Consider the following 12557-nt stretch of genomic DNA (forward strand, 5'->3'; position numbering starts at 1 on the left):
GAAAGTGAATTTTCCCTCCTTTTTTGTATGTTTATGTGTATATTCTTCTTCCATTTTCTTTTGTCCACCAATGAGGACCGTATTGGAAACAAATGTGTATAAGTACGCTTTCACCTGTTCATCCTCTGGCAGTACAGTACTAATTGTCTGACCTTTTGCCCAATAAATTCATTTAATCAATCAATCAATCAATCAATCAATCACTAAATCAATCAACCAATCAACCAATCAATCAGACTTTATCCTTTCCTCACTCTGATAAAGATGACACCCTTCAGCATATGCAGGCATGTCAAACACGTTTCATACATGTTTAAAGGTATTTATTTCATACATCGATATAGCCGTGTTAATAATAATTCATCAATTTTTTTTTATTTTGTATTTCCCCCCATTTTCTCCCCAGTTGCACTTGGTCAATTCCCCCTGCTGTCCCGGTCGTTGTTCCGCCCCCTTTGCCGATCTGGCGAGAGCCGTAGACTAGCACATGCTTCCTCTGATACATGTGCAGTCACCAGCCACTTCTTTTCACCTGACAGCGAGGGCTTTCACCGGCAGGACATAGAGCATGTGAAGTTCACGCTATTCCCTCCCGTTCCCTTCGCCCCCCGAACAGGTGCCCCGACTGACCAGAGGAGGCACTAGTGCAGCGACCAGGACTCATACCCTTCCCATCTGCAGACATGGCCAATTGTGCCTGTATGAACGCCCCAACCAAGCCAGAGGTAACATGGGGGCTCGAACCTGCGACCCTTGGGTTGGTAGGCATGGACTCTGGCGCACCCCATATTCAACATCAGTTATATTAGTCATATGGACATCACACAGTGTCTCAGTCTGTGGACAAAGAACCTGGCAAGACGGGGCAGGCCAGGGGTGTGCCGCAAAGCTTCCTCCATAAAAAAGACTAAAAGACTAAAGAGAAGTCAGCCAAAGCGTAATATCATATAATATAATTCAATAGCGGAATCAAAGGAATGGGGGAAAATAACTTGCTGTTAAGGCAGTCTCGTCTGTAGTTATGGGCTACAGCTGAGGATGTTTGCTCTGTCATGCCAGTCTCTCATCAACACCACCCATTACAATGTTACAATCCTACTTCTAGTGCTTTTATTTCGCTTGGCAGAAGCAAGTAGCCCAGAGCTGTGTATATAGAAGAGTTGCGACATCTCCGTTCACTCCAATGGACCTTTTTTTTTTTTTACTCTCGAGAGTTCCCGGAAGTACGTTTCTGGATTAAGCAGCGCTGTCGAGTTGCAGCAAAATGGACAGTTTGTGATGTACTTTGAAAGGGTCCGACGTTTAAAGAATCAACATTTCAAATCAAAAAGAATCAAAGCCATTCCTGGCTATTCATTCGCTACTGAGTGAAGCATTTTGGACCTCCGCTGACGCCACTCTCTTTACTAGATTGCTCTGAAGTAGCCTACAGGTAGACAGCTGTTTCCATCTCCATAATAGAACGTCACACCTCTTTCCTTGCGGAAAGACGTCATGGTATCTGAAAGCACACTCCTGTGGAAAACGGCAAAGCTGGCGTATTTGTGGAGCTTCCTAACAGCATCGTTGTGGGATCTCTCTGTGTACATGTTATAAAAGAGCTACTGTCACAACGCCCGGCTGTCAGCCAGCTGCCAGGTTTCACACCTCCAGCCATTCAGCAGGACTTTCCCTGGCCTTCACCAGCATGACTACCATCTCCTCTGAGGAGACTACCTCTGCACATACCAATGGTGTGTGCGCGTGTGTGTGGTGTGTGTGTGTGTGTGTGTGTGTGCGTGTGCGTGTGCGTGTGTGTGTGTGTGTGTGTGTGTGTGTGTGTGTGTGTGTGTGTGTGTGTGTGTGTGTGTGTGCGTGTGTGTGTGTGTAATATGAATGAGAGGGTCCTGAGAGGGTATGACAAGGAGAACGTGAAACTATTTAAGTGAGTTTCCATGCGAGTACTGGCAAATAGTTTATGTTTTAGGGCCAAAAAAAAGGAAGAAAAAAATAGTCAGAGAAAGGTATTCTGTCCAGACAGTGTGTCCCATGACATCATACCCAGTAAGTGTGTGTCTGTGTCTGTGTGTCTGTGTGTGGGAGTGGGCGGGGCTACTACAGGCCCAGCCTATATAAAGGCACAAACTCATTCACACGTTCACACTCGACCAGAGGCAGCAAAGGAGGAACTGAAAAAGACTGCAGCTCAGAGACTACGAGCTTTACTACAACTCTATCACTACAAACTCCTCCAACACTTCAACCACAAGGTAAGGACCTGGATCACTTCTGCACATTTTCAACCAAATGTCAAGTGCAACCTGACATAGGGGCTTCAGCACACTTGGAATAATAATTAAAATTCCATCGACTGTCTCAAAGTTTAGGAGGTGTGTCTGGTTCTGACAGATCCTTTAAAGGGTGAACTCTGTTAATAGCATTAGATATTACAAGGTTGTTATCTGGTAATGTTATGTGTGTTATTATCATCACAGTGCTAGATGGTAAAGATTTGAATTGGACTATTAAAGAAAGAAAAGGTAATTAGATTCCATTTTAATTTCCCATTGCAGCGGCAAATAGTAATAAGATACAGCAAAGAAAAGTATGTTATTCCTATTTCAGTTGGCAGTCCCTCATAATGAAAATGTGTATTAAATAGCATATGAGCAGCAAGAATAAGGTGATATTTAGGCTATTCAACCGGATGGTATCTGTGGCATTTCCAACATGGACGTTATGCTCATCATTTATAATTAATTAATTTGACACTACTAGAGAAGTTAAACATTATCAAATGTGAAAATCCTAAGACTTTTCAAACTAAAACATCACAGCTTTCCCTCCACTTTCTGCACTTGCAGTTTCAAAATAAAGTAGGCCATATTATTCTAGGCTAATTGTGTTAAGCCCTTTCAGTTAAATGGCTTGTCGTCCAGCTCTTAGACACCCAAAATACATTGGTATTTCTAATGTTAAAACTGTGTTAAACGTTTTCTACTCTGGAGCAAAATGACTGTAGCACCCCGTGGTTTAAGGAAAAAACTCCTTTGGATGAATTGAGCAATGCTAATGCTGGGAAACAGTGAGTGGTCTCCTGGCTCAGCAGTGAGAGTGAACGTGCAAACAGAGAAGTGTGTCAAAGTTATGCAAACAGAGCCTGAGGCCACAGTGTTTGGCCTGTGAGCGTATAGCAGCGCTGTGGTGCTGCTACTACGTAAAGCAGCAGGCAGCAAGTACATGCTACCTGCTAACATGCTACCTGCTATGTAAAGCAGCAGGTAGCAAGTACATGCTATTGATGTCTGCAGTGGGAAGGGAAAAGAAAGGCTACTGATTCACACACACTTTTTCCAATTGGCATAATGCGTATGCAGCCAGGCATGCTGTGTGTGACACACACACAGACGCACGCACATGCACATGCACACGCACACGCACACGCACACACACACACACACACACACACACACACACACACACACACACACACACACACACACACACACACACACACACACACACACACACACACACACACACACACACACACACAAACTGAAATGCTGTATAGATTCATGCTATTTGCCCAAATTCACTTCTGGTGTGTGTAGGGAAGTGACTGATCCAAATGTAAAACTTCTATATAGGGTATACTTGCGAGGACCAAGGTTATTATACTTAACTAAAAAATAAACTAAAACTAGGTGTAGGGGGGAAAATAGTTAACTGGATTAAAAATAAAAACTAGGCTTTAGAAAAATTAGGGAAACTAAATTAAATTATATTGCGTACTTACAAAACAAACTAAAATCTAATTAAAATATACAGAAAATTTCTCTAGTTTTACTCTTTGTTAATTTGGTCAAATTCGTCAACACAACAAGCATGACTTGCATTGGGTGAGAGTCAATTACCTTCATTACCTTCAATTACCTTGTTGTGTTTGTATTGTAATACCTTCTGAATTTCTTCTGAACTGAATTGAAATCCAAAATTAAAAACCAAAAAAAAAAAAAAAAAACGAATGAAAGATACAAAACTATAATATAACAACTCCGGCAAGCACCTTCATCAATTACATCTTAAGCCTTAATCCTAATCCTAAACTAACTGTAACCCTTTTCCCAAATCCCCTCACTCTCAAGGTCTAAAACCCAAGGTTTGTATCAACAGCTTGTTATGTCGTGTTCCATTGAGTAGTCCTAACTGTCCCACACCAAGGTCCCATGTCAGTGTTTGGACTACATTCCGCAGTGTATTCATGATCAGGCTTCTCACAGTATAGGGCTCTGCATCTGGAGTCACTTACCCTTGAGCAACTTGTTTTATTACGCAAAAATAACTGAGAGCTTTTGTGAGTTGGTTTCTCTTGGTTTTGTTGAGTAATCAAATTCACTCAATGTTCCCTCTCAACGAGAATCAGATTTTCCCATAAACAGATATGGAATGCATGTTTTTTTATAGAGTTGGCATTTAAACTAAGTTTCCTGGCAACGAGCAGTCGAGCAAAGCACATAATATGCTAAATCATGTTACAGCATGCCATGTCAGCACATGGCTCTGTGTTTTTATGTCTTCTTGGGCAACATTTTGTCCTGCACATAGATTATATCCACCTCGACAGCAGTATATCCTAAAACATCAGCAACATGTGTCCTTAAATAGGCTTGGATGATGACAATAGCTACCACAACCAGGGCAAATTTGGCCTATTTCACAAGTTCATGGCCAGTCATACGGCCATAAATGTTTTGTGCGATGTCGATATTTAATTGTTACAGCCTTTATCAGCCGATACAATGATGTACCGATATTGATTGTGCATCCCTGACCTCTATGCTCTTCTGTCCTTGGCAGGATGCTGTGCATGTATGCGTTCCTCGTCCTGAGTCTGAGCAGTGCGCTGGGCAGCCTGCAGGACAGACAGACTGACTTTGGCCTGAAGGTTTTCTCCCAGCTGGTGCAGGACTCTGCCCAGGAGAACGTGGCCTTCTCCCCCTACGGCGTGGCCTCCGTCGTGGGCATGGCTCAGCTGGGCGCCGGGGGAAACACCCGCAAGGCCCTAACTGCTGCCATGGGCTTCTCTCTGCAAGGTAACAACTGATTAAGTATAGCAATATGATATGATGCAGCAAAGAAAATATAAATAAGAAAGTGGAGATTATGTTAACATACACAAGTTGACAGTGATGATACGTAACAGATACCACTCTCAGACCATGGGTTGGACCAGAGTTACTTGAGTGAACTTGGTTATAACTTTCAAATGATCAGTTGTTCTGGTCTGCCTCCCCTACCCCCTGCAGAGCGTGGGATGTCGCGGCAGCAGCGCCTCCTGCAGCGGGACGTGTCCAGTGTGGAGGGCGTGGAGGTGGCCAGCGGGGTGATGGTGGAGAGGAAGATGAGTCTGGAGAAGGGCTACCGCCGGGCCCTGATGAAGGCCTTCCAGACCGACCCGCACCAGGTGGACTTCACCAGGCCGGACCAGGCACTCGCCATCATCAACGACTGGGTCTCCGACCACACCGCAGGTACTCACTGACTGGTGGATGAATTAGTGCTGGGCCAAAAAGCACAAACGAATCAGATTGAACGAATCATTATACCGGTACATACTGGTTCCTCCCACTTCGAGTGGGATCTAATGCTGCAAACCATTGGAAGTCGGAGGTCGATAGTTCCGAGTTGGAACGACTAAACTCAGATCAAAATCTGTTCCATTGCGTTTTCTCAGGGAGAACATGCGGACGCAACAGCTTTTTCCCATTAACATTAATGCTAGCTATCTAACAGCTCTAGTTAGGCTACATTAGCAGTCGAGTTCATAGAGCAAAGAATTCTATCTACGAAGCACAACTGAATTATGTTACAAATGGAAACTACAAAGTTGTTACAACAGGTTTTCATAACACAAAAACTACATATCAAGTGAAATCAAGTTTTATTCTGTGACGTCAGGCGTGTTTATAATGGCGAACTCGGGTTAGATGGATCTTGCCCGAGTTTCCGACTTGCAATTCCGACTTCCACTGCACTTTTACAAGTACAAGGGATTGCAGTACCCGGCTGCAACAGTACTGCAGTAGCCGGCTGCAGCAGTACTGCAGTACCCAGCTGCCATCATGATTGAAAGGAGTTGTGGTGCAGACACATGGCTTTTGACAGCACGTGGTTGGAGAACATGCTCTTCTAGCAACAACCCAGCAACTGTGCAAATCAAAGCAACTCGGCTGCCATAACCACATTCTAGGATTGTCCTCATCATATCCTGATCATTGCATCATAATCCTGTTCATTACATTAGCTTCGTAACATCTTCGCCTCCCTTCATGGATCTCTTTCCTCCCTTTTCCTCTGTAGGAGCCATCCCAGAGTTCTTGCCATCTGGCTCCCTGACTGACAAGACCCGTCTGGTCCTTCTCAACGCCCTCCACTTCCAGGGCTTGTGGAAGGTTCCCTTCGACCTCAAACTGACAGAGGAGAGGATGTTCCACTGTGGCAACGGCAGCACTGTGCCAGTGCCCATGATGAGGCTCACCAATCGCTTCAACTATGGTAGGTTGTATGGATTAATTCACTGCAATGATTTGTCCAAGCGTAACGCTAATAGGTTCCAGACATGTTGGCAAATTTGAAATTCAGCCTCATACTGGGGGAAAAAACTAGTAACCTCAACATAGCATGTACATGGGTGACACACTTTGAAAACACTACAGAGCATTAGGCTACTTGAAAAAACTAAAATCCTCCAAATTACGACTTTTAAATCTAAAGGTATAGATGCCTACACAGACATTTGCTAATTGCTTGACATAAAGTTAGTATGGTCAACAGTATTTTATAAGGCAAAGAACATCTTGAACAATGCTCCTTCTTTGGCTTCTGAACCAGAGGTCTGACTTCCAACTTCCAAAAGGAAGACAATAACTGCATTGTACAAATACATTCCCCGCCAAGTCTGAGTGTAAACCCCTCCCCTTCTCCTCAATCAACAGGTGAGTTTGTATCTGCTGACGGTGTGGACTACGACGTCATCGAGGTCCCGTACGAGGGCGACTCACTGAGCATGCTCCTGGTGTCGCCCTTCGAGCCCGAGGTGCCAGTGAGCGCGCTCACTAAGGAGCTGAGCAGCCAGACCATTCAGCAGTGGAGGGCCAAGTTGAGGAGCGTCAAGCGACAGCTGGCTATGCCCAGGTTAGAGACGGACAGTGAACATGCAAATAGAAACAAAATACTGAATATTATACATACCAACTTAAAAAAGGGCCTTTCAAAAACCCATAGGTCAAACCCTTATACACAGCGATGAATGCAATTGGCTAGAAGATCATCTACTGTAATAGATTCTATTATAAGACATGAATGGAAATCATATTTACGTACTGTATGTTTTTGTTTAGGTTCACCCTGGACTCTGAGGTGAATTTGAAGACGACTCTGACCAACATGGGTCTGGGAGCCATGTTCAATCTGGCTACTGCCGACTTCACACGCATCACCAGTAAGTTATTATTAATAGTTAAGGCTATTCATTCAACTGGATTCAAATGCCTCATTAATACAACTGACACTTGTTCTAGATTCAGCATATGTATTAGCCCTTTGATGATAACAAGGATATAAAATAGAATCAATGTTAAAATCTAACTTAAAACCAGGAGGCTACTTGATATTACTGCTTGATAATAATTGGAATTGAGGATGTTGTGTGGTGTATAATGCACACAGAACACACAGTTGAATTTCCTTGAGCCTTACTGCAGAACAGATTCAACCATGGGTTGATTGAACGGCTGTTACTGGACATAGGTTAGGAGGTTTAGGACTAGAGAGTAATGTGTGTATTCAAGTGAACAGGATATCCTGCCTAACTGACCTGTCTCTCCCCTGTCTCTCCCCTCCAGCTGAGGAAAAGCTGTGTGTGTCCAAGGTCCTGCAGAGGGTGAAGATTGAGGTGAATGAAGAGGGAACCAAGGGGGCAGCAGCCACAGGTAAATACACACACAAATGCACGTGTGCACACACACACACACACACACACACACACACACACACACACACACACACACACACACACACACACACACACACACACACACACACACACCAATTTGGGTCAGGCCGAGATATGGAGATTGTTTTTATTGACTTGTTTGTCTTCCTGTCTCTGTCAGCTGCCGTGTTGTTTTCTCGCATGGCGGTGGAGGAGATCACTCTGGACCGACCCTTCCTGTTCCTCATCCAGCACAAAGCCACAGGTAAGACAATTCAACGCTGCCTACTTCACTTCCATGTTGCTTCTTAAAAGACTTGAATTGACACTTGAGGAAATTCCCTCTTGCCATTTATTAATAATAATAATAATAATTAATAATAATAATAATTGATTGGATTTATATAGCACCTTCTAGACACTCAAAGTGCCTCACATAGGGGAGGGGGAGGGGGGAGGGAACTCAACTCATCCACCACCGATGTGTAGCACCCACCTGGGTGACGCACGGCAGCCAGTTTGTCGCAGAACGCTCACCACACACCAGCCAAAATAGGCTCTTACTGTTGATGCTTCCAGTCAGTCACCAACCACAAGTCAATAGTTTTATTACAGTATCTTGACTGTATCTTCTGTTTCCCTTTCTGTCCAGGAGCTGTTCTGTTCATGGGCCAGTTCAACCAGCCACAGCAGCACTAACGCAGACTGAAGCCCTGCTCTCATTCCACTGTCCAACTACTGCTACATGACAATGCTGCACTGGGACCACATTATGACAGCATTGTTTGGTTCTGTGTAAAAAGGCAACACCCTCGTCCGGGTTTTGCCATATGGGCCCTAAGAGATTTCATTCCTCATTCAGTTTCCCATTTCTTAAAATCCTTGTTGAAAGAGATTTACTTGTGGACAAACCAAGCGATTCAGCTATAGGTTGTACAGAATCAGGAGAGGCCACACAGTGGTTCTCAACCTGTGGTATGGGTACTACTGGTGGTACGTGGGGCTCCCTCCCTCTCACAGTTTCATATGGTGATTTCTGAGGGGGTACTTGGTGTAAAAAAGTTTCAGAACCACTGAAACAACAAAACAACATTTCACTCTCCTTTTTTATGCTCTATAGGTCTCTCGTGATTTTGAATATTGCTGAATAGCTTGGTTTCTCCAAATAAAACTCTTTAAATGAGGATTTTGAGAAACCTCTATGGGAAATGAATGTAGAATTCACGATGGCGACACTTACTGTAGGCACTCTACGGTGGGCCGTCTTTACAGTAGGCACTCTATGGTGGGCCTTCTTTATGGCAATATTGCAGGATCTCTGTGTAAAAAGGGCTAGTGAAACATGACTGATGTATGAGATGAACTGAAATGAAATGCCAGGATGGGATACGTTTGCTAGTCATTTATTTATTTTTGATGGATTTGGTTGACAAGACAGAAAAATGATATGAAGGAAAATGAACTAATTAAGCAGTTTACCATTGTCTGATATGCATCAGTTAATCTTCAACAGGACAGACACCTCAACGATACTGCAGACCCCTTCTTTGCTGCTCTGTTACCAACAAAGATGTACTTGTTTTATATTTTTACAATGTTGTTTGTGATGTCTATTTGTTTTGTTGTTGCTTTATTGTTGCAAAGTTACAGTTGTATTTTTTACACTATTTATATATTTATTAAATGGCTGCGTTTTTACAGAGTTGCTCTCTCTCTCTCTGATTACTTGTGGAAGTTCTCTAAGGGCAATGCTGACCTCTTGTGTTCGAACACAAAGTTACATTATACATGCACAATTATGAAGGTATAAATCGGGGTTGTTCTCTTATTATACATGAATACCTAATTGTAGAGAAAATCTTAACATATAGTCACTATTCTTTAACAAACTGATTCATTTGTGGAAATCAGAGTTCAAACCAACATGGGCATTTAACAACAAATGATATCCATATTTCTGGATTGAAGCTGCACTAGAATAATATGTAGAAAAATAGAAAAATATTCCGCACTCATTTCTACTTGGAATCTATAATCAAAATGTCTAATTCGAATCAGTTCCTTCCCATAGATAATTAAGCAGTCCAGGGGAGTAAATATGTAATCAATCAAACTGCATCATATGGTAGACGAGACGAGGCTGACAGGAGCAGATGTGCTTTTTTGATAAAACCACAATGTAAAAGCAACGGTAAAACCTATTTCTTTCCTGGCATCTTTCTTTCTTATTCTTGTACACATTGCCTTCACCTCGTTTCTCCCGTTCCCATGGTAACCACACCGTGCCCCTCTGTCATTGGCAACAGCATCTGAAACAGCCCCAGCCATGCCAACCAACCGACCAACCCTCCATCTATGCCCTAAAATGAAATCACCATTTTATTTAACCCTGAAGGTTTAGCTAAAATGTTTGAATGAGCAACATGCATGCCAGAATGCTGTAACAGAGCATTGCTCTCCACCGCCCCCTGTGTGACTGGCTGCCTACTGTACTTTAAAAATAGCAACAGAGACAGTAGAGGCTGGTGATGACGACACAGCTGGATCAACGCTGCCTTCAGTGCACGTTGGCAAGTTGGAAGTTGTGACTTACTACAAGAAAAAAGTAATGGAATTTTCCCTTCAAGTCAGAATTCCTAGGAAACTCACATTTATTGAAGCTAGCACAATGCAGTTTACCGTTTCCATGTCAACATGCCACGGGCCACGGCATAAACTTAAATAAAAAATTATAATCTTTAAAGACCCCCCGAAGTCATGTTTTAAGATGTACCGTATACTCTACTTTGAATAATAATTTGTGCCTGATGGTTCTTCCCCACAAAAAGTTTAATTATCTTATTAAAATCCTTAAAATGACTTCCCTCCTTCTGCCTCATTAACAATTCCAAAGCATCCAATCAGGGTTATCTATTCTAGAACATAACTAGCCAATCACAGCATACAAATAAGGAATTTAAAGGATGGGTTTTCCGTGGGGAATATGAATATATATTAAATCTCACGCCCCTAAGGTTTTCGAATCCGTTGAAATTCTTGAAATTGGAGCTTCACTCCCAGAGATATCAAGCATCTCTCACATATTTTTTGGGCCAGCCGACGCGTTTCGCGTCATCTGGCCTAAGTCCGCCTTGCGGAAGTCGTGCACCTATGAACTACAACTGTTGTTGGCCATGGTCCCGCCTCTAGAGGTCCTCCACGCCCCTTCAGAGGCCTTGACAAAAACCAAAAGGCAGCCATCTTTCCAACCGCCTAGCCTGCTGTAGCTAATATTAGCTTCCCATAGTTCCTTGCAAAGAGACCATTATCTCGGGAACGGAAGCACTAATCGACACGGGACTGGCGGCATTGGAAAGCTCGTCAAATTTTACATCTAGTAGTAGGTGGGTTGAAGTAACGAAATCAACGCTGAGCAATGTACCCGTTTTTACACATTTTGACAGAAAATAGTTACAACATCAGATGCGCGTAACTCCTACGAAAATGCCTTAAATTGCATGATTTTTTTTTTATGAAGACATCTCCCGACATATATACTACCGTTTACATTTGGTGCAATTTGGAGGCAATTTTATTTTCGATTTATTTCTTGTTCTTTGTATATTTTATTGTCGAAGCCTTCTTCTTCTTCTTCTTTGAGTTTTATGGCGGTTGGCAAACATATATGTGCATTACCGCCACCTACTGGAGTTTGATATCAGCCAAATGCCTGAGGGGTGGGCATAAAAACGAAGGCCACGCGAGCCCAGTGCATTGTGGGAAATGTAGTATTTCGAGTCCCCGCACCCGCACCTCCCCCCCACCACCCCCCCCCACACACAGAGTGGATTTCGGTTGATATCTCTGTGAGTAAACCTCCAATTTCAAAAATTTCAACGGATTCGAAAACCTTAGGGGCGTGAGATTTAATATATATTCATATTCCCCACGGAAAACCCATCCTTTAACTACTGAATACTGGACAGGGATTGGCTCCATTATTCGTGATGTCACGAATCATGCTTGTTGAAAATGGCCTTTTCAGTAAACTCTCCATAGACAGTGAAAACAGCCTATAGACCTATAGACCTATAGACCTATCTATAGTGTCAAACTCTACACAGACATCATAGTCTGCACAATGAAGCTCAAACATACAACTGAAGGAACGAGAAGAAAAACATGTTTTTTAATTTAGGGGTCTTTCAAATGGGCTTGAGTTTCAGTATTGGATGACTTTCGTACATCTATGAAAACATCTGTGTGAAATGGCAAATGGCACACACACACACGCACGCACGCACCCACGCACGCACGCACGCACGCACACACACACACACACACACACACACACACACACACACACACACACACACACACACACACACACACACACACACACACACACACACACACACACACACACACACACACACACACACACACACATACGGTTGGAGGGGGATTTCTGACTTTCTTACGTGCACTGAACGCAGCATTATAACGCACAGTGCGCATGCGCAGCAGGCGGCGGAACAGCTGACTGTTCCAGCTGAATGGGTTCAAGTCAAGTCCCTGCTGGTGTTTCCCTCACACAGATATG

The 12557-nt window shown here is 43.3% G+C and overlaps 1 protein-coding gene across 1 annotated transcript; it reads left to right on the forward strand.

The window, feature by feature from the left end:
- Positions 1-2152: 2152 nt before the first annotated feature.
- On the forward strand, positions 2153-9661 carry serpine1 (serpin peptidase inhibitor, clade E (nexin, plasminogen activator inhibitor type 1), member 1). The gene is made up of 9 exons (XM_083640756.1): positions 2153-2249; positions 4840-5075; positions 5289-5513; positions 6343-6537; positions 6978-7176; positions 7383-7483; positions 7887-7973; positions 8157-8240; positions 8628-9661. Exons 2-9 carry the CDS (start codon positions 4841-4843, stop codon positions 8672-8674), a joined length of 1173 nt encoding a protein of 390 aa, XP_083496882.1. The 5' UTR covers positions 2153-2249; position 4840; the 3' UTR covers positions 8675-9661.
- The last annotated feature ends 2896 nt before the right edge of the window (positions 9662-12557 follow it).

This window comes from Poromitra crassiceps (genome assembly GCF_964638095.1).
Source record: "Poromitra crassiceps genome assembly, chromosome: 7".
NCBI lineage: Eukaryota > Metazoa > Chordata > Actinopteri > Beryciformes > Melamphaidae > Poromitra > Poromitra crassiceps.